Source organism: Geotrypetes seraphini, chromosome 2 (genome assembly GCF_902459505.1).
Source record: "Geotrypetes seraphini chromosome 2, aGeoSer1.1, whole genome shotgun sequence".
Taxonomy (NCBI): domain Eukaryota; kingdom Metazoa; phylum Chordata; class Amphibia; order Gymnophiona; family Dermophiidae; genus Geotrypetes; species Geotrypetes seraphini.
The window spans coordinates 40863791-40891349 of NC_047085.1; the positions used below are offsets into that span (position 1 = coordinate 40863791).

At 43.3% G+C, this 27559-nt stretch overlaps 1 protein-coding gene across 9 annotated transcripts in view; it reads left to right on the forward strand.

Moving 5' to 3' along the window:
- The window catches only part of MTSS1 (MTSS I-BAR domain containing 1), a 359179-nt gene extending 342833 nt beyond the window's left edge, over positions 1-16346 (forward strand). For 2 of the 9 annotated variants that reach the window (XM_033932871.1, XM_033932875.1), the window contains 3 exons: positions 1266-1430; positions 9433-9589; positions 13084-16346. In XM_033932871.1, the coding sequence (XP_033788762.1) occupies positions 1266-1430; positions 9433-9589; positions 13084-13754 (993 nt within the window). In that variant the 3' untranslated portion in view covers positions 13755-16346. Of the gene's footprint in view, positions 1-1265; positions 1431-9429; positions 9590-13083 lie in introns of all 9 variants that reach the window. The other 7 variants (XM_033932876.1, XM_033932879.1, XM_033932874.1 and 4 more) reach the window with 5 other exon arrangements.
- Positions 16347-27559: the final 11213 nt, after the last annotated feature.

The following is a 27559-nucleotide window of genomic DNA, read 5'->3' on the forward strand; positions in this document are numbered from 1 at the left end:
TTGAGCCGCAGCCACTACGCTTAGTGTGTGCATCTCAAACAAAGTTTGCGGGACACTTGCTTAGAGGAAGCAGTGACTCCTGCGTTAATCATATACCGGTACTCTAAAACCAGAAGGAAATGTTCAGGATTTTGCCATAGAAGAGATATAGGACTAGACTGACTTAACATACACTACTGCAAGAGTACCATTAACATGTGGTGATTTCAACTAGGTCCCATTGTATAAAATGGAACATGCTGTAAAATAACATGCTTTATTACCACCACATTAAAACACACTAATCTAATCTTTAGTCTTGTATACCGAATCATCTCCTAGAAATAGGAGATCCATCATAAAGAAAGATCTATTAACATTCATTGGTGCTATAGCCTAAAAAGTGATGAAACATAGTGGTTTTTAAGGTTTTGCGAAAGATCTGAAGAGATAAACACAATCTTTTTTTTTTAATAAATCTTTATTGATTTTTAAACTTTGACAGTGCAATACAATTACTTGAGCATAAACATTTCATAAAACGCACTATTAAATACACAATTTATACAAAAACAATCATTTTCTCCCCCTCTCAGTTATTAATACAAGAAGACATATTATGTGATTACAATATTATAATTAAGAAATTTTAATAATCAAAATACATTTCCCTCCCCCCCTCCCCCGGATGTGTAAGAAAATCCAACAAAAAAAATGCATGACAATTATTGCGATGCAACAAAAGCAGTCAATGGGCTCCACACTCTATTAAATGTACTACTAAACCCCAAACACTCCGCATTTATTCTCTCATTTATAAGTGGTACAAACATTTGTCCACCAAAATGTGTAATTCAGCCTGTCGTAGCTCTTCCAATTATGTGTAACAGATAAACACAATCTAATTTGAGGAGGTAGTCCATTCCATATCGCAGAGCTTATTCATATGAGTTGTTCTCATGCCCGAAGACCTCATGGTGTTTAGAGATAAAGACATCAAAGGAACAAATAGTCCATGTAAAATTTTAAAGACTATACAGGCACATTTAAATTGAACTCTCAATTGAAACAGAAGCCAGTGTAATTTCCTCAACAGAGGTGACACTAATGCTGTTAACATACATTATTAACTCTAACCTGTAATTTGTTATACTTCATCTTGTTGCTCTCCCCCTTTTCCTCTTATCAATCAAAGGTGTTAGTTGGAAGAGTTTGTTGGTTGCACATTGTATATGCTGAATTTCTCAAGTGTTGACTTACGTTGTCATGGTTAACGTTTTGCATAGGACTGGGCTAAACCAGGCCCATATGACCAACCTTTGGTGAATACCTTACAGCGACGTAAAGAAAAACGTGAACTGGAAGCTAATGGAGCTGCTCCGAATGTACAGCCGGGACAGAGTGATGAGGTGCAGAGACCTCGCAGCATGACTGTTTCAGCTGCCACCAGGGTAGGCATGCTATTGCTGATGTTAAATTATTTAAGTTTGTCAACAAATGAAGATATATGGCATGGTCTTGGGAGGTATAAATTCATTTCAATCATACAGATCATAATTTTTTTAGAGTAGGAGTTTTATAACATTCCCCAGTCGAGTTTTCAGGATATCCTTGGTGAATATTCATGAGAGATCTGCTTTCACTACCCCCAATACATGGAAATTTCTATCCTGCATATTTATTGTAACTTTCAGTATATCAGGAAGCTATTGCCTAAATAGCGTATTTTTCGCTCCATAAGACACACCTGACCATAAGACGCACCCTAGATTTAGAGGAGGAAAACAAGAAAAAACATTATGAACCAAATTCTCCCTGCCAGGCTCTATACTCAACCCCATACTCCTTGTCAGGCTCTGTACCCTGTCCCCCCTCTGGTGGTCTAGTGATAGGCAGGGGCAGGGCACAGGGCAGGCAGGCCTAGTGACAGGCAGGCAGGCCTAGTGACAGACAGACAGGCAGGCAGGCCCCATACCCCTCATATACCCTAAATCATCCCCCCATACCTACCACATATCCCCACTCCCTTAAATCATCCCCTCTACGTAATCCCAGTACCTTTTTTAAAATTAACCCCTCCCCCCCCTCAGTACCTTTTTAAAATCCCTCTAGATGGCTGTCCTGGTATTTTAAACATCCCCCATCCCCCGGTACCTTTTAAAATCCCTTCCTCTCTAGCTAACTGTCTCCTTTTATTTCCCAGCCAGTGGCGCGGAAGTCAAAAGAGCGCGGAGGTCAGGAGCAAAGCTTTCCGCATTGCTTTCTGAATGGCTGCGATCAGTTCTCGCTAGTCCCTCGAGAACTGATCGCAGCCATTCAGAAAGAGTGGCCGAAGCGGGAACGTGGAAAGTTTTGCTCCTGACCTCCGCGCCGCTAGCTAGGAAATGGGAGGAGACAGCGAGGGAGAGATCACGCTGGACCACCAGGTTATTTGCAACAAGTTGCTGTAGGTGGGCGGGGTGGGTTGGGGTTTTAAAAAGGTGTGGCGGCGGTGGGCATGCAAGGGGAGGTGTTTAACAAAGGTGCAATGGGCAGGGTGTTTTAAAAAGGTGCGGCAGAAGTGGTGTTTTTAAATGGTCCGGGGGGGGGGGGGGCGGTACCTTTTTTTTTTTTTTTTTTTGTACCTTCGCTACATAAGACGCACCGAGATTTCCACCCACTTTTGGGTGGGAAAAAAGTGCATCTTATGGAGCGGTATATAAAAAAAATTTTCAAATACAATATTTTATAACTCAAGGCCCAGCAGACAAGGAGGCCGAGCTTCAAGAGTGCCCAGATGAGGGTAAGAAGCGGCGGGGGGGGTGCCCAATCGTGTCAGGGGGGGGTGCCGGATCGTGGTGGTGGGGGGTGCTGGTTCGAGGCAGGGGGGGGTGCCTGATCGCAGGGGACGGGGCCTTCGAGGGGAGCAATGCCGGTTCTTGGGGGGGGGGACGCATCAAAGCGAGTTTCTATTATTTCCTATGGGGAAACTCGCTTTGATAAATGAACATTTTGGATTACGAGCATGCTCCTGGAACGGATTATACTCGTAATCCAAGGTACTACTGTATATATGTGTATATATATATATATGTACATATATATATATATATATATATATATATATATATATATGTATGTGTATGTATGTGTATATATATATATTAGCATCATTTCAACATAATATAAAAATTGGCACTCTCTAGAACCCATGAAATCAGTGTTCACAATATGAATATTCAATGTCCATTCCCAGTCCCCAAAACCTCTACCCCAATCATACAACCGGTTTGGATTCCCAGTCTCAAAAACAGGTCATACGACTCTCGGATGAACTGTGTTTGACCACTGAACCTCTTCAGGGGCTGGAGCTGAAGGGGGCTCTCAAATCACTCTTATTAGAAACACTCTATTTCTTTGCAGCACTGCGAGGGGGACTTGACAATGTTGCTCATGTATTAAAGTTATAAAATATTGGATTTGAAAAATTATTTGATATATTTAGGCTGTAGCTTCCTGATACATTAAAAGTTTAAAGAATTGAAGCTGTTTATTTGTAAATTTAAGCCCTAATTTTTAGATAGTTTGGCATATTTATTGTAGTATCCTGAAATCCTGAGTGGCTGGGGTCCCCCAGGACAGGTTTGGGAACCACTGACACACAGCCCTTTTTAAATCTGAGGGAAGGAGGAGCAGATGGAGTTACATAGTAAATGATGGCAAATAAAGACCCGAATGGCCCATCCAATCTGCCCAACCGTACACAATCTATAAATTAATAATTTAATTTAATTTAAACGGTCCTTTTTCTTAGATATTTCTGGTCCAGAAACCCAGAGCTCTGCTTGGTGGTGTGCTTAGGTTCTATCTACTGGAGTCTCTGTCAGAGCTCACTCCAGCCCATTTAGACCATCAAAGCCCTCCCCAGCCCGTCCTCAACTAACTGGCCATATACAAGACACAGACTGTGCAAGTCTGCCCAGTATTGGCCTTAGTTCTTCAATAGTTCTTACTATTATTTTCTGATTAGAGATCCTCTGTGTTCATCCCATGGTTTTTTGAACTCTATCACCGTTTCCCTCTCCACCACCTCCTTATTGCCATTGTAATTTAAGTTACCCACTTCTTTCTGTGGACAGAGTCCACGCCTAACATTTATTACATTTGGCCTAACATACACACATAATGTAATGCACTTAGGGGATGCATTCTTTTAGCAGTCCCAATGCCTCACAGTGAGAACCTATTCAGAAATGGTACTTGGCTGTAACCCTGGTATCAGTATGTCCAACATTTGGTTGATGGAAGTTATACTACCCATAGAGCTCTTATAACTTTGGGTGCACACGTGCTGAAAAGGCTCATGTATGTTACAGTATTCTTTAAGTGGGATTCTCATCCATGCGGCACCCATGCATTAAACCCCCATGCACTTTTGTGCTATAGAACTTATGTGAGGCATTATAGAATACTGCTTCGTGTGCTTGTACATGTATTTACTAGTGCTGCCCGATTCACGATTCAAATCGGTTCACCAATTCACTTCAGGTGAATTGATTCAAATCGATTCAAAACAAAAAAAAAATTGGCTTCCCGATTCGGACCCTCACCCCCTAAAGCAGGAGCAGCAGCACACCTGCTTTAGAGGGCAAGGAGGATCAGGCAGGAAGTGCTGCTGTCGGCTTCCGCCCTGGCCTCCCGCTTCCCCCCTGGCCTCCCTGAAGGACTGTGCATCCCCCTCCCCCCCACCAGGAAAGCCTCAGTGTTCCCCCTGGCCTCCCCGCACCATTTACCTTATAGTTTCAGCCTGCAGCAAAGATCGCGGTTACAGCGTCTTTGCAAAGTGCTTTGAGCTGTTTCCTCCTTCACAATCATGCCCCTGATGTCAGAGGAGGGGGGGGGGGACCGCAGCAGAGGAAACGGCTCAAAGCACTTTGCAAAGATGCTGTAACCGCAATCTTCGCTGCAGGCTGAAACTATAAGGTAAACCATGCAGGGAGGCCAGGGGGAACATGGAGGCCTTCCCTGGGGGGTGGGGGGGTGCAGACCTTTAAGGGGGGGACAGGCTTTCAAAGGGGGGGACAGGCCAGGGATGGTGGCACAGGCCTACAGAGGGGTCAAGCCTTTAAGGGGGGGACAGACCTTCAAAGGGGGGACAGGCCAGGGATGGTGGCATAGGCCTTCAGGGGGGACAGGCCTTCAGGGGGGGAAACAGGCTTTTAAAGGGGGAACAGGCCTTCAAGGGGGGTGCAGACATTCAGAAGGAGGTGCAGGTCTTCAGGGAGGAACAGACCTTCATGGGAAGGGGGCCCTGAAGGGAGGGAGGGAAGGGGGGTTAAAAGAGACGTACATATGCCAGACTTTGGGGGGGGGGAAGAAATAATGGGTCTAAAAATGGAGGAGACAATGGGATTTAGGGAGGGAAGGAACAGAAAGGGAGAGAAGTTGGACACAAGGGATGGTGTGGAGGGGGGATAGAGATACTGGATAGGAGGGTAGTTGGGAAAAGAAAGGGAGAGATGGTGGACCATGAGGTGGTGGGGAAGGAGGGAGAGATGCTGGATGAAAGGGTAGTTAAGAAAAGGTGAATCTGTGGATGGAGGCAAAAAAAAAAAAAAGAAAGATGCCAGACCTCCGGGGGAGGGAAGGGAAATGGAAGGGGAGGACAGAGATGGCAGATGGATGGTTAGCACGGAGAAAGAAGACGACCCTGGCAAGCAAGTTATCAGAAGACAACCAGAGCCTGGGACCAACAAGATTTGAATAATGACCAGACAACAAAAGGTAGAAAAACTAATTTTATTTTCCCTTTTGTGATTACAATATGTCAGATTTGAAACATGTATCCTGCCAGAGCTGGTGTTAGACCGCAAACGTGAGCTAAGATTTAACAGAGAGAGGAAAAGTCTTTTTGTTTGTTTACACCACAGCACTATTGTGGTTAGGAGAAGGCAAAGGGGGTGAAGAGGCTATAAAATAAACCCACCAGGATGTTTGAAAAAAACACCCAATTGGGCAGGAAAATCGAATCGAAAAACCAATTCAATAGGCTGAATCGAATCAAATTTTTTTTTCCTGAATCGGGCAGCACTAGTATTTACACATGCAAGGATTTGGTTGGTCCAGATTTAGAGTAAAAATTCCCCCTTTCCTTGGCAAATTAGTCCTGTACCATTGGTATGACTGGATGGACCCCCTCTTTTTTTCAAGCTACTGTGCTCTTTCATGATACCACTTGGAGTCTTCTTACTGGAAGGCTAGAGACTACTCAGTGGGATTTCCCATTACCCTCATTGTAGGCTTCAGGTGCCGTGGTGAGCCTGTTTTGGGGTCCCCCTTGTGGAATGACTGACCTCTTCTAAGATAATTACTGCATGGATGCACAGACATTCCAGATATTTCTCAGATTTGGTATTCTGGATCCTTCACCGACAGATTCGGGCTCTCTTTCGTTGTGCTAACAAGAGATCCAATTACCTGTCGTTCAAGGGCTAATAAGTTCAGATGTCTCAAGGTTCAATTTATTTGTTATACCGCCAAATTGAGAAAGTGGTTTATATAGAAATATAAAATAAAGGGGATAAACGACATAAAAAACATGGAGAGAAAGAGATACCCAGACTAAACAAGAAGAAAAACCAGAAAGGTTAGGTTACAATCAGTAACTTAGCCACAGATGGGCATGGGTGGATAAGAGTCCCTCTCACTTTGGGTTTAGGCCCACCCAGCAGCAGCATGAATCATCTGAACCACTGGTGAAGTTGGCAGTGCACTTGCCACCTACAGATGGCAGCATCACAGTGTGTGTTCAGTTCATGTGTATGAATTGAGCAGGCATAAGGGGGTTCTGGCATCAGCGGATTAAAATGCACTGCTAACTTCAGTGTTCAAACAGTCCCAGTGGGTTCCAGTGGAGGTCTTTATTTGGCAAGGCTTGGGAATCCCCACCAGCGAATGTATTAAATTTTATTGGGGGAGGGGGGGAATTCAGGGAAGGGAATCTATAGGCCCACCCAGACATTCACATCTGACTATGCTACTAGTATCAATATAACAATAGGCTATGTTTAGAGCAGAGTCAGCACAAAGAAATATATGAAGTAGAACCCCCCCCCCCCCACACACACACACACATTGATAATTATCCTGAAAAACGGTTTAGCCATGGTCTTTGTGGCCTTGGAGGTCAGGGGCTAAAGATCTCACACCCAGTTTCTTGTTTCTGTGTCCTTCCTGAGAAAATAAGTCTTTTCTTTAGTTCATAGGCTCCAAAACAGTGGACACTATATGTTGTACTTTGAGCTCAGACCCATATGTGCCTCTCCTAAGTTCCTACTCCTTATAGGGAGATCTCCGTTATCCCAGTATCACAAGGCCACCCTCTCTATCTAGGGAGGCTGGAAGAATCCTGAGTGGGTTATTTTTCACATTTGTTTCTAGCAGGAAATAGATCTGAGATCTATATGGTTGTTTTGTACCATATGAGTGGGCATGTTAGGCTAGGAAGGAGTTGTAGTCTGGAGGAGCTGAAACAGTGTCGGTGATCCTGGTGGAGATCCAACAGGTCCAAATCTAGACCCAAGGGCCAGAGCCAACTGTCTAACTTTCTGGCAATTGTGGCTTCTAGCTTGGGAGAAGATTGTCCAGGTAAGATAACACTTTTCCAGGGGTAGGCAACCACAGTCCTCGAGAGCTACAATTCAGTTGAGTTTTCAAGATTTCTACAATATAAATGCATGAATTTGAATTGCAGGTACACTTCTCCCTCCGTATTCACGGGGGATGCGGGCGGACCGTGGCTGCGAATATGAAAAAAACCGCAAATAACTTTTTATATGTTATTTACTGTTAAGAACATAAACATAAGAACATAAGAATTGCCACTGCTGAGTCAGACCAGTGGACCAGTGCTCACACGGCAGCCCTCTGGTCTAAGACCAGCACCCTAACTGAGAAATGTTTTTTTATAACAGCCAGCATTTTTGCAATTGAAACCACGAATAACTAGAGCTGAAAGTACCTGGGAGTGTGCCGGATACCGAGTATTTGAGCAGCTTTCTCTCTCTCTCGATCTCGCTGGCTGGGCTTCGTGCAGGCTCTGCTTCCGCTCCATGTTGCAATGAGAGGATGGGCCTGCGTGAAGGACGCGTCTGTTTTCAAAGCGCTCGGCACTTGCGTTTCCTGCGCTGTCTTCAGTTCTGTGCTGTGAGAGGCGAGAGCGGCTGGTGGAGGAGATGATGCGCTGGGTTGGCAGAGGAGATGATGTGCTATTTCTGGCTAGGAACTTTAATCATAATGTAATTTTGGGGGGTGGAGACAGCAGCCGAAAAATCACAAATAAGCGAATACGCAGATACTGAAACCGCAGATACGGAGGGAGAAGTGTACTGCTTCCATTGTACGCAAATAAATCTCATGCATACTTATGGTGGAATTCTTGAAAACCTTAACCGGGTTGTGGCCTTTGAGGACTATGGTTGCCCATCCTTGCTGTATTAACTGATGGAAGCTTGTAGTCTTTAGGTACTCTGGCGTGTCAGATTTGGTCTAGGATGGAGTTCTCTTCAGGACTTCACAGCAAAAAACTTGACTTGACACCATTACCATTCAGAGTAATTTTCTGAGCCACCTTCTTTTTGGGACCCTGAAGTATAAGGACTAAAAGAAACAATTGTGTCTTTATTAGGGATTAGATGGAGCCTGTCCATGAGGGGACCTTATATTAGCTTGGCAAAATCCAAGACAAGAAAGTTTTTCAGCCAAAGAAAGAAAAGCAGGAGCTGGGAAACTAGGTTTCCTGATAAAACCAGGACTGACAACCAGTGTCCTGCACGTCTTCAGATGATTCCTTTCTGTAAAATAGCCTTTGCTGTTGAGAGAAAAAGGCAACACAGCAAGAATACTTAGTGTCAGATAATAAAACTTTTGGTGTGAAAAAGTACCACATAATGGATTTACATTGAACCCTCTGCGAGTTAAGGTTTTGGGGAGGCACAGAACCAGCACCTTCTGTGACCACATTATGAAATAGACTAATGGGGTCATCAATCCACCAATCCTTCAGTTTTTATGACCATCCAGGTTATATTTCTCAATCAAATGCATACCAAATGTACATTGAACTAAATTCACTCTATATGTGTAAATTCAGGATGGACAAACTGTATTAGATGTATGTAAAGTTATAACGTGTTTTGACTATTATGTATAATTAACCTGTAACCCATTCTGAGCTCATTGGGGGAGAATGAGATAAAAAACTAAATAAATAAATTTTTGTAAATAGGGTGCTAGACAAAAGTTAATGCCATCTTCATAAATATATTATCTGGAATCAAAGGGAAAAATTAGGTGGCCAAGACTTCATAAGGAATTATAGTAGTTCGACAATCTTGGCATGCATTAGAGAGTGGTATGGATGGGCAAATGAAAACTGGTTGGCAACGAATTTCCTTATGTTGATATGTGTAGCAGGGAGAAGAAATAGAAGCCGAAGAGCTGGCCTTAGCATTGACTCGAGGTTTGCAGCTGGATATGCAAAGAAGTAGCAGAGACTCCCTGCAGTGCTCCAGTGGATACAGCACCCAGACCACTACACCGTGTTGTTCAGAGGACACCATCCCATCACAAGGTGTGTTGAACGGAAATTTATTTATAGCTGTGTTTCAGAAATTATATTATTTTTAATATGTAAGCATCCAAAAATCTCTTGTGAAATGGACCCTATTTTTACATTTAATATATTTATTTGTATTTTTTTTTTTTTTTAATAGTTTTTAGTGTCATCGAATATCAACCTGTACAATATGTAGGAACAAAGAGTTCAAATAATGCAACCAAAAGTCAATTTAATGACCAGACTTCATATCATTCATAATTACTTTATCATTGTTCAAATATTTTTCTTTATGTAACAAATTTGCAAATAGATTCTTAAAAGTAAGAGCACAAAAATTATCTGAAATACAATTCCAAATCCAATCAGTATAGCTTCTTCTCTCAAACATAGTTTCATCGGGATAAAACCCCCCAAAAAACTCCACAAATTCAGCTAAGTATCATCACAAGTCTCATAGCCCCATTTCCACAGATTATAACTTCATAGTTCCTATAGCAGATACAGGTCTGTTTTTAATAAATCATAGCTATCGGATGCTAGGGACCACCTTGGGAGCTCAAGAAAAGATCTGGGTGTCATCGTAGACAATACGCTGAAGCCTTCTGCCCAATGTGCTTTGGTGGCCAAGAAGGCAAACAGGATGCTAAGAATTATTAGAAAAAGGATGGTTAACAAGACTAAGAATGTTATAATGCCTCTGTATCACTCAGTGGTGCGACCTCACCTTGAGTATAGTGTTCAGTTCTGGTCTCCTTATCTCAAAAAAGATATAATGGCATTAGAGAAAGTTCAAAGAAGAGCGACCAAGATGATAAAAGGGATGGAACTAGAGAATGACACAAGGAAAAAATGTGTCCCCGTCCTCACGAATTTGGTCCCCGACTCCGCCGCATCCCCATAAGCTTGGTCCCTGACCCCGCCTCATCCCCGCGAGCTCGATCCCTGCCTCATCCTTGCAAACCATCTGATCCCATCTTTGCACAAGTATCGAATAATTTTATATTGAACTTATTTTAATAAAGTATAAAAAGAAACAACATTCTGTACAATTGTCATTTTATAAATCAGAGCTCTGGCTGCTGAACTAGAGGAAGAGATCTTCAGCTGGCAGGGCTTTGTTTATAACCGTTTATCAACACAGCTACAATACTACGTTATCCTAGAGCAGGGGTAGGCAATTCCGGTCCTCGAGAGCCGGAGCCAGGCCAGGTTTTCAGGATCTCCACCATGAATCTGTATGAGATGGATTTGCATGCACTGCCTCCTTAAGATGCAAATCTATCTCATGCATATTTATTGTGGATATCCTGAAAACCTGACCTGGCTCCGGCTCTCGAGGACCGGAATTGCCTACCCTTGTCCTAGAGAAAAAGAAAATATAATTTTTTTTCCTACCTTTGTTGTCTGGTTTCTGCATTCCTCATCTTCTCATCATTCTCTTCCTTCCATCCACTGTCTGCCTTCTCTCTGCCTCTTCCATCTGGTATCTGCTCTATTTCTATGCCTCTACTCCCCCCCCCAATTGGTCTGGCACCCATCATTTTTCCTCTGCTACCCCAATGGACTGGCATTTATGTCTTCTTCCCTTCCATCTCTCACTCCCTCCCCTAGGTGGTTCTTAGCATCTCTCTCCTCATTTCCTCCCTTCGGATCTGGTAACTGTCTCCTTCCCCTCCTCCAATGCTCTGGTGTATCTCTCTCCTCTCCCTTCCTTTTATTTCTTCTCAATTTGTTTTCTATCTCTTGTCTACTTACATTCCAATCCTCAATTTCCCTTTAATTGTGTGTACCTACAGCTTTCTACCTCTTTCCCTCACCTCTTCCAGTATCTCACTAGATCTATCCTCTTCCCCAATCCAGCATGTACTCTTTTTCTTTATCCCCTTCTTCCATCCAGTATGTGCTCTCTCTCTCCTCTCCACTTCTTTCCAGAGTCTGCTCCCCTTTCTCTCCTCCTCACTTCCTTCTAGTGTCTGCTCCCTCTCTCTCCTCCTCACTTCCCTTCAGTGTCTGTTCCCCTCTCACTCTCCCCTTCCAACCAGCAACTGTTCCCTTCTCTCCTCCCCACTTCCATCCAGCATCTGCTCCTCCCTCTCTCTCTCCCCTTCTGCGTTTGCTCCCTTCTCTCGTCCCCACTTTCCTTCAGCATCTGCTCACCTTTCTCACTCTCCCCTTTCCTTTATCGTCTGCTCCCCTCTCTCACTCTCCCCTTTCCTTCAACGTCTGCTCCCCTCTCTCACTCTCCCCTTTCCTTCAACGTCTGCTCCCCTCTCTCACTCTCCCCTTTCCTTTATCGTCTGCTCCCTCTCTCACTCTCCCCTTTCCTTCATCATCTGCTCCCCTCTCTCACTCTCCCCTTTCCTTCAACGTCTGCTCCCCTCTCTCACTCTCCCCTTTCCTTCATCATCTGCTCCCTTCTCTCACTCTCCCCTTTCCTTCATCGTCTGCTCCCTTCTCTCACTCTCCCCTTTCCTTCATCGTCTGCTCCCTTCTCCAACTCTCCCCTCCCCACCCCACTTCCATCCAGGGTCTGCTCCCATTTCTCTCCTCCTTACTTCCCTTCAGCGTCTGTTCCCCTCTTCCTTCCCCACTTCCATCCAGTCTGCTCCTCTCTCTCCACTTCCCTTCAGTGCCACTCCCCTTCTCACCCCTCCCAGTCTGCAGCTCTCCTCGCAATCGTGACATTTGCTCCCTTCCTGCCACTGGCAAAGAAACAAAAACCATCCGTTCATCTCTTCCCTTTGTCTAGCCATCTCCCTCCCGTCCCTTCACCTTTGCGGGCACTCTTCAACAGTTTTCTGTTTTTGAAATATCGGGACATGGTCACCATTCTCACAAGTCCCGTGCAACTGCCCCAAAGCCTCTCCTCTGATGCAAGCCGCCCAGGCGGAAACAGGAAGTGCATCGGAGGAGAGGCTTTGGGGCAGTCGCATGGTCACCACTGAGAATGGTGACCATTTCCCGACACCTTTGAAAGAGAAAACTGTTGAAGAGCGCACGCAAAGGTGAGGGGAAGGGAGGGAGATGTCACTACTGACACCTGCTGGCTAGGAGTAGTAACACTGGATAAGTCAAAGTATATTGACCTGCTTGCTTGTCCACAGGTCACGGTGACCTTTGACTTTCAGCTGCAGATCAGGAAAAGATGTCATGAGGATATACTGGAAGTAGAGAGAGTCCTTAGCATAGATAAGTGATATGGTAGTCTGAGAATTTGGAGCAATTGATTACAGATAGAAGAGGAAGAGTGGAAAGAGGCTCAAAATGTCTAGCACAGTGGTTCCCAACCCTGTCCTGGAGGATCACCAGGCCAATCGGGTTTTCAGGCTAGCCTTAATGAATATGCATGAAAGAGATTTGCATATAATGGAAGTGATAGGCATGCAAATCTGTTCCATGCATATTCATTAGTTCCATGCATATTCATTGGGAACCCACTGGTCTAGCACATAGAAAAAGAAGACACTGATTAACCTATGTTTCAACTTTGTTGTTTTTTTAACCAGTTTCAGATTATGATTACTTCTCAGTCAGTGGTGACCAGGAGGGAGAACAAGAGTTTGATAAATCTTCTACCATTCCAAGAAATAGTGACATCAGTCAGTCCTACCGAAGAATGTTCCAAGCTAAGCGTCCCGCTTCCACCGCAGGCCTGCCGACTACCCTAGGACCAGTAGTAGTTACTCCTGGTGTGGCAACCATCAGACGGACCCCTTCCACCAAACCATGTGTCAGACGAGGTACCATAGGAGCAGGGCCTATTCCAATCAAGACACCAGTAATTCCTGTTAAAACTCCAACTGTACCAGATATGCCTGGGGGGCTGCCAAGCTTACAGATTGGGATTGAAGAATATAATGAGCAAAGCCCTGAATTACAGTCACCAGGAGCCGGCACGCTGCCAACATCATTATGGAGTGGGCAAGCATCAATCAATCCTCCAGTCACAAACCAGCAAGTGTGTCCCACAGATGGACAGGGAGCACCAGAAAGCAAGCCAGAAGAAGCTGAGGAAAACCCAGATGCTACTGCATCATTAGCTACTCTGGAGCCTGAAATAGGAGAGTCAGGCACTGGAGATGCCCAAGAAACTGGCGACATGCTGAATGCTATCCGCCGGGGAGTGAAACTGAAGAAGACTATGACGAATGATCGATCGGCTCCACGTTTTTCCTAGAAGAGTAAGCGTATCCAACTTTCTACCAATGGGGCCTGACTTGCATTAGTAACTGTGACGGTCTTTTATCCATTCCAGTCTAAAATCAGAAGGTTTTGTAGGAATCACAGTTGTGGTCAGGTGTTTTGAAAGTACTTTAAATAAACCAAGAAAAGTTTTAAAAACAGAAAATGTTGCAAAAGGCATAGCCTTTATTGGTGTTTTAATCTGTAAATATTGACAATTTTGTCTCCGCACATTTTGAGCTGTTGAGTTCCCTTTTTACTTTTTTCTGAAGGTGCCAAATCCCTCTAACTTTTTTATAAGTCTTTGTAAAGTTTTGAATGCTTAAGGAGAAAAATCGGTCAACATATTTCCTCTAATTAAGGCACGAATCTGCTATGGCTTTTTTTTTGCTAGCTTTTGTAGAGTGTATTATGATAGTGTGATTTTAAAAAAATGATCTGAACAGACTTAATATATAAACAGGCTAAGGAGGACATCCTCTTCTAAATAGTAAGATTTTTTTTTTGCATTTTGTTTGAAAAGCAGATGTGTAAGTGACAAAAGCAATATAACAAGGTTAGAATTGGTATTATGTAACTGTTCGGGGAGGGGGAAAGACGCTATATTACACAAGAATAGGTTAATCAATTTATAGCAGTAGTATGAACAGAATTATGTTTTGCTAGTGCAATTGACAGCTAAATAACTGATCACCCTACCTCCCTCCCCCCGAGTATTCAGATTTTCATGTAATTTCTAAAGAAATGTAGGAATTTTAAAATTCTTATGATGAATCTCTCAGGGCACTGCTGAACGGTGTCACCTGAAACCCGTATAGACATCTCTTCTCCTCCCCAAGGAGGGGAGGGGTTTTTTTATGATGAGGATGGGCAGGGAGGTTGTAGCCATAAGTTGTACACCTTTTTATTTTTAAATAAAGATTAAAATACAAGTCTATTACTTTGAAGATGAAGGGAGACTGAGGAAAAAGAAATATATAAACAGTTGAAACACTGGCAAATTTAGTCATTTAAAAACTTGAGCAGTGTTCCAACTTTAATTATAAGGAGGTGCTTGAGTAAATGCACCAGAATAAAGCGTATTGGATTGCAGTCTGTGCACGCATAGGGTGATTTAATCGTGTTTTGTGTTCCATTCACTTACTCACATTTTCTTCTCTCCACACAGCATGCTACCTTCATTGCGTAAGCTTAGACTTCTTTTTCAAACCATGTTCGATTTACATTTTGTGTTCACCCTACTACCAAATGCAAATGTGTTAAGGGAAAATATATTAAAGCTAAAGCTATTGAAAAAAAAAAAGAATATTTTTTTTTTTTAAATAAGCAGGGAATTCTTAAAATATCTCAAAATGCCTTTCAGCTCTTGCGCCCAGCAGGCTGGGCCTATTCAAAAGCCCAAATATTTTGAGACACTGTAATTTGATATGACTTGAGTGTTAAAGCATCTTGAGTTCTAGTACTTTACAAATAAGACATCTTTTTTTCCAGTTAAGGGGCTTATTTTTCTTACCTTCTTTTAATATCGTATCCAATTGGCTTTGTACAAAATAGTGGGGAAAGAAGAGGGGAGGGAGTTTATTTATTTATTTTGGAGAGTGTGATCTCCAACTATCCTCCTGTAATCTAGATAGTTTATTTTTTTGGAATGTCGACTGATCAAAATAGTATTATAGAAGAGATTTTGTTTTTAGTAAAAGAAAAAAGTGAGCTACTGCTGTTAAATTCATCTGTCAAGGCCAAGAGAACTGGGCAGAACTCAGGGGAGCCCTGGTGTAAAGTGTGCTGTGTATTAGATAAGTAAGCTTAGATGATTGAGGATGAGCTGACCATTAAGGCACATATGAAACTCATGGATGCCCTCGGATGAAATGTCAAGAGGTCGGTATCCTTGACGAACTGAAGATGTTTTTCCTGGGCTGCAGTGCACACATGAAACTTAATCAAAATGAACAGTCTTCACGTTTATTTTCAACAACACACTGCTCTGGGTTGCTCACACAATGTTTTTATGTGCTGCTTTGTAAAGTCAGGGCACAATTCCTCAGAAATATTTCAGATCTCAATTTCTTTGGACAAGGCCTTCTGATGGAACAGGTATCGGTGCCAGCAGCCCAGCCCAGGATTTTTAATTATGGTAAACATAGACTGCGTTGTATGCGTATGATATCAGAGGTGGTTTTGTGTTGATGAAAACTACCATCACCAGATGACATTTCAGTAGATTAATGCAATGTACCTTTCCAAAATAGATGTGATTATACTGAGGTACAGTGTCTCACTTTATTTAGTTAGTAAGCATTAGAATAAGATGTCGATTTATTATACACATTGCCAAAATTCAGTGTAGAAAAAAGGTGACAAAACTTTGGATAATTCTGTTTGTGAGGGTTTTTTTTTTGCATATCGTAAAAGCAATGTCACAGCTGAAAAATAAAAATATAATCTGTTTCTAATGGTAACTTAATGTGCTTTAGTTGATAGTTTGTAAGGAGAGTTGACCTCTCTCTCTGTGGTTTTGTTCTGTGTCTCCTTCCACGTTTTAGTGATTGCTTCTGCCTACATTAAAAATAAAGGACTGCTGGGAAAAAAAAATATCAAAAGACCATTTTTTTTCTATTATTTTTCTACAAATTAAGCCTCTAATTATTTCTTTGGATTTGCCCATTGGGCATGTTGTCTACTATTCACTGTTTTATTTTTACGAGTTGCAAACCAGTGCATTGTGTACATGCACGAAAACTGTACCCACTGGGGTAGGGTTACCCGATCTCCACATGTCCGGGGGTCTGGACAGCTTTTCAAAAACCAGCACTTTGTCCAGGTTTTGAAAAGCCTCCTCAAATCGCAGGTGGGGGGGCGGGGGAAGGATTAGGGCATTACGGGGTGGGGATGAGTGGAACAGGGCGGATCTAGGGGTCCAGATTGGAAAATCTGGCAACCCTACACTGGGGTAAATTTTCATTATTGTAGCTGGGCTTAGTTATGTGTAATTTCAAAATTGCACAAAAAAGCCCAAACATCATGCGTGTATAAATTGAGTTTGAATGTTGGTGTGTTGTGTGTCTAAATGTGCAAATTAAATGTAAATGATCTTACAAAGCTTTTGAGGCTATACCAGGGGTGGGCAACTTCGGTCCTCGAAGGCCAGAATCCTGCCAGGTTTTCAGGATTGCCCCAATGAATATTCATGACATCTATTTGCATGCACTGCTTTCAATGCATATTCAATGGGGAAATCCTAAAAACCCGACTGGATTCTGGCCCTCGAGGACTGGAGTTACCTACCCCTGGGCTATACCCTACTACTACTAATCACTTCTAGATATAGGCAGCACATTCTTTTCAGGTACTCCTTCTGTCCCTGGTGGACTCAAAATCTTAAGGGCCAGATTCTCTAAAGTCACCATGCATTTAACGATCATGCAGGGGTCTCAAAGTCCCTCCTTGAGGGCCGCAATCCAGTCGGGTTTTCAGGATTTCCCCAATGAATATGCATGAGATCTATGTGCATGCACTGCTTTCAATGCATATTCATTGGGGAAATCCTGAAAACCCGACTGGATTGCGGCCCTCAAGGAGGGACTTTGAGATCCCTGTGCTAAACCATTGTTAAATGCATGTATTTTACCGCCAGATTATCAAAACAGCTCATTGTGGTCTCTTCTGTGTTTTTTTTAGCAGCCTCTGATTTTAGCAAGATGAGGTAATTAATATTAAAACTGTAGTATAATGAGGTAATTAATATTAAAATGACCTTCCCGGGTGATTCTCCAAAAGGAACACCCCCTCCATTTACGAGGAATTGGGGCCACTATTTACCGGCAGGATCTGAGCTGTCGTAGCCTTACTTTCCTGTCAATGCCTGATTGGCTCAGGCACTGACAGGAAAATAAAGCAGCTCAGATCTACTAACATGAATGATCCCAATCCTTTCTAAACTGAGCCCCCCAAAAAGGCTGGTGGTCTAGTGCCCCCCCCAGCCTTTGCTGCCAACCCATGCAGATCAGCGGGAGGAATGCCCACTACCTTCTGCCACAAGGTCAGAGGGACTCCTCCTCCCCCCCCCCCCCGACAACCTCCCTTGACAGCTCCCCACCACGCCAAGCCTGGTAGTCTAGTGGGCTGGACTTTTTATAGATGACTGGCAGGAGGGATGCTCACTCCTTCCTGCCAGCAAGCCCATCTCTTCAAAATGGTGGGCCTTCCCCTTCCCAGTGCACCAGGGAGGGGCCTAAGGTTCTGATTGACACAGGTGCCTAACACACCTGTGGGAGGGGCCTTGGGCACCTGGGCAAATCAGGGCCTTAGGCCTCCCTTCCTGGTACACCCTGGAATGCACTAGTTGGGAGGGGCCTAAAACCCTCCCTGGTGCATCCCAGGATGCACCAGGAAGGGGAAGGCTCGCCATTTTGAAGAGAGGTACCTGCCAGAAGGAGGAAGTGAGCATCCCTCCTGCCGATCTTCTAAAGGTATGTGGGGGTTGAAGGAAAGGGAGAATAGCCCACTAGACCACCAGATTTGATGTGGTGCTGTCAGGGTACTGGGGAGATTGGAGAGTGGACAGCCCACTAAACCACCAAGCTTGGTGGGAGGGAGTTAATAGGTGCAGCTTGTGTGTATATGTTGTGCATACACAACAGCTTACACCCTTTATTTAAAAAAAAAACAAAAAACCTGCCCCTACTCTCCCTGCTTGCCAGTTCAGGCAGGGAGAGCAGGGGCTGCTTTTTTATTTTTTTTTTTAAGGCAGGCAGGAAAAGTAGCTGTGCTAGAGATTTTTCTTCTGCGTACAGTTCCTCTCCCCCCCCCCTTTTTTTTTTTACTGGTGATTTTCCATTTACATAGCATGCATATAATGCTATTGTGCCGAGATGGCTATTTGGCCTTTATCTGTCATCATGTTTCTAAAAATCGCTCCCACCGCGGTATTTCTTTTTTTTTTTACTGTGGTGGTGGAGGTTGGAGAATCTATCCCTAAGTTTTGTGCCTGAGGCCATGAAGGGTAGATGAACTTGCCCAAGGTCAAAAGAAGCCAACCTGAACTCAGTTCATCAGGATCTCAGCCCACTGCATTGCTATTACTTTTATTATTACTACTATTAGGGATCCAGTTAACAGGGGTGGTGAGCTATTGGTTAAGGTGGTGAGCAGAGGGGACCAATGTTCCCTCTAAGGATTGATGAGGTGTGTGCAAAAAAAAATATGCATGAGCAACAAGTTACGCTAGCCGCGCATGCGCACTCCTATCTGCGTGTTCCGTGAGGTGTAGGTCCGTGGCCGCAGGAGTGCGCATGCGCGAGTCCCCAGCCTTACTGGTATGTTCATGCTGTTCTTCGGTCTGCCCTGCTCCTTGCCTTGCCTTGCCTTAGTGTATTTTTAAGCTGAAAGACGTGGCAGCGGCTCCTCTCACAATCCCCACCTGCGTCGGAAGTCCAATGCAGTCGGGGATCTTGAGAGGAGCCGCCGCTGCATCTTTCAACTTAAAATACACTAAGGCGAGCAGGGCAGACCAAAGCTTCAATAAACATTTCAGGCGGCGGTGCGGAGCGGCGGATGGAAATAACAAGGCTCCGAGGACGCACAGGCACGGCGTCGCCCGAGGAGATCATCACAATCCCGCAAATCAGAACTGTCTACTTTTGAAATCTACTGACCTTATGCATTCCACTGACCTCATTTCCCCATACTCAGATCAATCAAGATGCGGTGCCGTGCCGGCGCTTGGCCTGAGCCGTTGCTTCCTCTCACCTCCGCCCGTGCTTGATTCCAGTCGCGCCCACTGCGTATTTTAGTGAGCGACACGAGAAAAATTATGAGCGATGCCAATGAAAATAGTGAGCGATCGCTCATGCGCTCAGCTTAGAGGGAACATTGGAGGGGACTAAGGTGAAGAGTTGAAGGCTGTCTCAAAAAGGTGGGTTTTCAGCCTATCATATACAGGGTATAATTTCAAAAGCACATAATAGGCAATAACATAAGCATAGACACCCCTGGTAGTATGGATAACATGAGTGAAGCTTGAGGAATGGTCTAAATTTGGCAGCTAAGATTTAACCCTTTATTTGGCATTGTTGCTCAGAATCAACATGTGTTTCTATGGCTCTTATGAGAGATCTGCATCTCCAAATGCCTGTTACTTGGCACTGTTGTTCTCGTTCAACATCAAGTTATGTAAAGCAGCCGTTTTCACCATCTGCCAATTAAAGGGATAATACTAGAAATGCAAGGTCATACATTAGGGTTGCAAAAACATGACAGAATAGAACTTTTGTGCATGAAAGAGGAGCGGAACTTGGGTGTGATAGTATGTGATGATGCTAAGGTGGCCAAACAGGTTGAAAAGGTTACAACGAATGCTAGAAAGATGGTGGATTTGATCTACCTGTACTATTGAATGTCCATGTCAAACTGTCCATTGTAACTTCCTGGGTAACTGGCCCAATCTCGTAATATAATCTGACCTTGAACTGAATAGGTAAAGGCAGAATAGAAAACCTGATTAACATCACATAATTCAAAAATTGAAGTATTTATTAGATCTGTATATTACCCTATTAGAGACTTAAAGGATAAGTCTCTCATATCTGTACCCTTTTCCTCTGCAGCCAACTCCAAAGACTCCATCCCTTCTACCTTGCTGCACTGTATGCCTGGAACTAACTGTCTGACTCGGTACGTCAGGCTCCGTCTTTGGCAGTATTAAAAACCAGACTCAAAGTCCACTTCTTTGAAGATGCTTCAGTTGTAAACTCCAACCCACCTTTTCTGTCCTCTGTAATTCTCCCACCTGAGCACAGTGTATTGAAGCACCTTCTTGTCCAGTTTGTCTGTCTGGATTAGTCTGTGAGCTCTTTTAAACAAGGTCCTTCTCTTCTGTGTTTTGATGTCTAATAGTGCTATAAAAATGATTGTAATAAAATGTAAGACAAAACTGACATCTTTTCCACACAACCAGAAAATAAACAGAAGATACAATTCTGAAAGCAAATATGGTTCAATATCTTGCTAGGCAAGTCTTCCCAAACTAATGGCTCACATAGTAAATGACGGCAGATAAAGACCCAAGTGGTCCATCCAGTCTGCCCAACCATACGTGCTCCATAAATTAATTTAGTTTAAATGGTCCTTTTTCTTAGATATTTCTGGGCCAGAAACCAAGAGCCCTGCCCAGTAGTATGCTTAGGTTCTATCTACTGGAGTCTCCATCAAAGCTCACTCCAGCCCATCTTAACCATCCCAGCCATCAAAAATTCTCCCCAGCCTGTCCTGAACGTCCATATACGGGACACAGCCTGCCCGGTACTGGCCTTAGTTCTTTCAATGTATATCCATTATTTTTTTATCAGAGAGCCTCTATGTTCATCCCCCGCTTGTTTGAACTCTAGTCACCGTTTTCTTCTCCACCACCTCCCTTGGGAGCGCATTCCAGGCATCAACCACCCTCTCCATAATGAAGAATTTCCTAACATTACTCTTGAATCTACCACCCCCAACCTCATATTATGCCCTCTGGTTTTACCATTTTCCTTTCTCTGGAATAGATTATGTTCTACGTTAATACCTTTGAAGTATTTGAACTAGAGAATGACACGGGGAAAAAATCTGTCCCCGTCACTGCACCGCCCCGTCACCGCCGTTCCCTTCACCGCCCCGTCACCATCACCGCCATCCCTGTCACCGCCACTGCCATCCCATTCACCGCCCCGTCACCGTCCCCGTCTAGCACCCATCTTCTTCCCTCCGCTCCCCCATAGTCTGGCATCTGTCTTCTTCCCTTCCAGCGTCTTCTCCCCACTCTGCCTTCCACATTTCCTTTCAGGGTCTGTTCCTCTCTACCCTCTTTCAATGTCTGTTCTATTCCTTTCCACCACCACCCTTCCCTCCCTCCTTTACCATCTGTTCCTTTCTACCACCCTTCTTTCATATCTTCTATCAGTCCCCCCACCATCACTAGCAGTCTCTCTTCTCCCTTACCATGAGCAAATAGAACTTCTGAAAATTGTATTGCTGAGGCATTATTTCTAGTATGCCTTTTTTTCCAGATGGATAATGACATCAATTTTATAATTCTTACTGTCTGCTCTGATTTCATTCACAATTTGGTTTGTGTTTTGTACCTGAGGATTCCATGAGGCATTTAACCTTTTCCTGTCTCTTCTGTAATTTCAAGTTGATTCCTTCAATAATGGAGTCTCAAGGCAGTAGCAGTTTTCTATTTTGGGCTCTTTTGACATTGTCTAAGGGATTTCTTGTACATTTGGTGCTGGTCTTCTTTGATGAGGTCACTTCAGAATCTATTTCCAAGGAAGAGAAACTTTTTCCCTTTCACCCCCTCCTTCCTTGTGTGAGCCGGAACACGCGGTCCCCGCAAGCAAGTAATTTTATATCATTTTCATTCTATTCATTCATAGAAATTAAAGTCTAGATAATGCCAGTCACATAACAAAACATGATTTTACAAAAATAATTCCCTGCACAGTCAAGCCTGCAAGGATTACTAGATGTCTTTCAGCAGCTCCCCTCCCCCTTACCTTTGTGGCCAAGTCAAAATGATCTACCAACAATAAAATTTTAAAAACACAAAGCACGCTGTACGCAGAGAAAATGTTAATTATCATTTATATTCCGCGGGTTTTCAAAGAGGTCAAAGCAGATGACTTTATGCAATGTCACCTCAGTAACAACTATACAAAAATAGACAAATATTCCCCCTCCCTTTTTACTAAATTGCGATAGCGGTTTTTAGCGCAGGGAGCTGCGCTGAATGCCCCACGCTGCTCTCGACGCTCATAGGCTCCCTGCGCTAAAAACCGCTATTGCGTTTTAGTAAAAGGGGGCCATAGTGCAAAATATAGACAGCAGATATAAATTCTCAAAACGGACACATTTTGATCACTAAGTTGAAAATGAAATCATTTTTCCTACCTTTTTGTCTGGTGATTTCATGAGTCTCTGGTCCTTCTTCTGATCCTTCTTCTTTCTTCTCCTGCCCCCCCCCCTCTTTCTTTCTCTCTCCCCCTGGCTCCCCTCTTTATTTCTGCCTTTCTTTCTCTCTTCCCCTGGCCTCCCTCTTTATTTCTCTCTCCCCCTGGCCCTCCTCTTTCTATCTGCCTTTCTTTCTCTCCCTCTTGACCCCCTCTTTATTTCTGCCTTTCTTTCTCTCTCCCTCTGACCCCTCTTTATTTCTGCCTTTCTTTCTCTCTCCCTCTGACCCCTCTTTATTTCTGCCTTTCTTTCTCTCTCCCCCTGGCCCCCCCTCTTTATTTTTTCCTTTCTTTCTCTCTCCCCTTAGCCCCCCCAAAGCCATCATGTCAATTTCTCCACTTCCACGATTCTTTCCCTACCCTCATCCCCAAGCCAGAAGCCGATTTCTCCCTGCTCCTTCCCTGATGTCCTGAACTTCATCGGGCAGCAGCAGCATTCACAATTCACTGCTGTTGCCCGCTTCAGGCCTTCCTCTCTGTCGGGTCCTGTCTTCATGAAAACAGGAAGTAGGCAGGACCCAGCAGAGAACAAGGCCTGAAGCCGGCAACAGCAGCGAATTGTAAACGCTGCTGCTGCCCGAAGAAGGTAATGGAGCACGAGGCAGACCGCTTCTCCCCCCTCCCAGCCGAACCCCCGCTGACCCTCCTATCTCCCCCCTCCGTGAACCTTTCTGACCCTCCCAGCGAGAGCAGCAAACCTCCTTCGCGGCTTTCTCCTCCCTCTGCCGCGTCACTGATGACGTCATCAGTGATGTGGCAGAGGGAGGAGAAAGCCGACGCTACTGGAGGGAGGTTTGCTGCTTTTGCTGGGAGGGTCGGAAAGGTTCACTTGGGGGGGAGAGATAGAAGGGTCAGCGGGGGTTCGCCTGGGAGGGGAAAGAAGCGGTCTGCCTCGGTGCTCCAAGGCCTGGCGCCATTACCTTTTTCGCCCCTCCTGCCCCCCCCTCCCCTTGGTACGCTACTGCTCTCCAGCTCTCCTTAGTTTGCCGGTTTTCTTTTTCGGTGACCGGCACGCTTTCAAAGAGCCGCGCACCCGCGACTGCTCAAAGTTCAATCTTCTGCTCTGCTGCAACTTCCTGTTTCCGGTTGGGTCAGAGCAGAAGATTGAATACTGAGCAGCCGCACGTGCGCGGCTCTTTTGAAAGCGTTCCAGTCGTCGAAAAAGAAAGCTGGCAAACTAAAGTGAGGTGGAGCGAGGAAGCTGGTTAAACGATCGAGCCGGCGTGCGGGTGAGCGAGTGGGGGCTGCGGGGACCGCACAATCCTTTATGCCTCACTGCGGTGACAAGACCACCGCTCCACGGGGCGGTGATGGCCTTGTCCCCGTCCCCGGAGAGGCTGCTAATTTTCATTCCCCGTTTTTGGCGGGTTACCTGCGGCTAAACCGCCACCGTGTCATTCTCTAATTTGAACATCTGAATAATATCTCCCCTGTCCCTTCTTTCATCTAGGCCAGGGTATACATATTCAGGGCTTCCAGTCTCTCCTCATACGTCTTCTGGCACAAACCTCCTACCATTTTCATCGCCTTCCTCTGGACTGTTTCAAGTCTTTTTATGTCCTTCGCCAGATACGGTATCCAAAATTGAACACAATACTCCAAGCGGGGCCTCACCATCGACCTGTACAGGGGCATCAACACCTTCTTTCTTCTACTGGTCACACCTCTCTCTATATAGTTTAGTATCTTTCTGGCAACAGCCATCACCTTGTTACACTGGTTCTTCACCTTTAGATCTTCAGACACTATCACCCCAAGGATCCTCTCCCCATCTCTGCATATCAGCCTCTCCCCTCCCAGCACATACGGCTCCTTCCGATTTCTAATCCCCAAATGCATTACTCTGCACTTCTTTGCATTGAATTTTAGTTGCCAGATATTAGACCATCCCTCTATCTTTTGCAGATACTTTTTTCATGTTTCCACTCCCTCCTCGGTGTCTAGTCTGTTAAAAATCTTACTATCATCCGCAATCCATACTAAATCCAACTTGTTAGACTTATCTAAATAACCAGGTTTTTAACTAGCCTCTAGAAGGGCAAGTAGTCTTTTCAAAAATATTAGCCTTTAATAGTAGTTCAGTAGTTTTTATATATATTTTAAGCACTAAAATTAAGTAAAACTTATATAAAATGCATATAGTATTAAGAAAATATGCAAATAAAGAATATGCAGCATAGTAAGCTGTATTATTGGGATCAATGAGGATTGGTGCTGCATCGAGTTATACTTTATTGTGACCATTTATTTTTTTTCATCAAAAGGAGACATCTATTAATTGTCAGTCCCGCCCCCAATCCCGCATTAGCCCTGCCCCAACCCTGGCCTAGCCCCACCCCCAATTTCTTCCATTCATTTTTCATGTACACATAATATCTTCATATTAATTCATAATGGTAACCTTAAAATTAAAAAAAAACTACAAAGCACACTATACGCAGAGAAAATGTTAATTATCATTTATATTTGGGGGGGGGTTTCAAAGATGTCAAGGCAAATGACTTTAAAATATGCAATGTCACCTCAGTAACTATAGAAAAATAGACAAATAAAGTGGAAAATATAGACAGCAGATATAAATTCTCAAAACTGACACGTTTTGATCACTAAATTAAAAATAAAATCATTTTTCCTACCTTTGCTGTCTGGTGATTTCATGAGTCTCTGGTTGTGTTTCCTTCTGACTGTGTAGCCTTTCTTTCATTTCTTTCTTTCTGCACTCAGGCCCAACAATTGTCCCTTTCTATTCCCTCCCTCCTTCCCATGTCCCTAGTGCCCTCAGTGCCTCCTTCCCATGTCCCAGTGCCTCCTTCCTATGTCTTTCCTTGCCTTTGTCCCTCCCCCGAAGCCAGCCTGCCTACTTCCTTCCCTCCCTCCAGTGCCTGATTCAACACCCCCCCCCACGGATACAACCCCCCCCTGCGATTCAAACCACCCGTCCGTCCGTGTACTGCTGCCTGCCAATCTGCCTCCCTGCTGCGCCGATTCAAACCCTGGGCCGCCGCCGCTGCTTGTTCCCTTCTTCCCAACATCAATTTTGACATCGGAGAGGATGTTTGGGCCAGCCAGGCAGCGATTGGCTGGCCCGGAACTTCCTCTCTGATGTCAAAATTGATTTAAATTTGAAGAGTTAGTGCAAATCCAAGTTTGGACATTTTGCAGAAGACACACAAAAATCCAGTACCAAACATGCGCATATTTGTTAGATTGTGAGCCTTCGGGACAGTAAGGGAATTTTTTAAGTACCTTCTTACTTCTCATTTATAATCTTAATGTATATTTTCTTCAAACCACTTAGAACCTAACGGATGTAGCGGTATATAAGAAATAAATTACATTACATTAAAAACTGCAAAACATCTATCTTGTTTATTTGAAAATGGATGAGTTTGTGCTCACCGTGTCCTTATCTTTTTGAATCCCAAACAGGTGATATTACACAATTTGGATCATCAAATTTCACTCAGCTTTAAATGAATAATAATAATAATAACTTTATTCTTCTATACCGCCATAATCGTGTGACTTCTAGGCGGTTTACAACTGAAGAGAACTAGACAATCAGCGAGTTACAATATGCAGATAGTGAAATTACAGTATACAGAAACTTAAAATGCAGCAATTACAATATACAGTTCATTTAGAATTTCAGAGGGGTCCTTTTAGATAAAGTGGCGAATTACATAATACAGAGAATAGTTTTTTCTTTGAACCTTCAGATGGCAATTGCCAGACCAGACTCAATCACCACCAAATTGGATCAGAGTCACATCATCATTGGCCCAACCAGCAAATTCATCAATGTCATACTGAATCAAAAATATAATTATAGCCACCACTTATCTGATAAATATATATATAATAAGAACCATTAAACAATCAAACAGGACTGTAGATTAAGATCATATAGTAATTAAATTCAAATTCACACTGTAGTTTTTATATGTGGGGACAAGCCTCAGATAACGGAGCAAATCTTCCCATGTTTGGGATTTCTTCAACAAAGAGAAACCATCTTTTCTTGCACTCCTTTTAACATCATAGGCTTGAAGCCCCCCTCCCTACCAAATAATTAATTAATTTTTATTGCTAAATTAATTTTATTACGATAGTTTTATTACTATCCTCCTTCCTTTTATTCATTAATTTAATCAATTTTTATCCACTATTTATTTCATTCACAATTTAAAAATTCTAATGTAAAAAATGTTAATATAAAAATGTCTTTTAATTTTCTAATTTGAAATTCTCTCTACATCTGCCAATTTGATACTCAGAACTATCAGAACACTATACTATAAATATAAAGTGCTAAATACTAAAGTGCACTATGCTATAAAGTGCCTTACATGTGCTTACGGATGTAGCGGTATATAAGAAATAAATTACATTACATTACATAAATATTATACATATTATAAATATTTCAATTCAATTTTAAGTACATTTGATGCTTCAATTCATTTAGTTGCGATTCATATGTTCATACATTCATTCATTGATTCAATTGAATTGAAATAGTTATATTTAGAATATGTATAATATTTATAATATAGAAGCACATGTAAGGCACTTTATAGCATAGTGCACTTTAGTATTTAGCACTTTATATGTATAGTATAGTGTTTTGATCATTCTGAGTATCAAATTGGCAGATGGATGTGCATAGAGAATTTCAAATTAGAAAATTAAGAGGCATTTTTATATTGAGATTTTTTACATTAGAATTTTTAAATTGTGAATGAAATAAATAGGGAATAAAAATTGATTAATGAATGGAAGGAGGATAGTAATAAAATTAATATAATAAAAT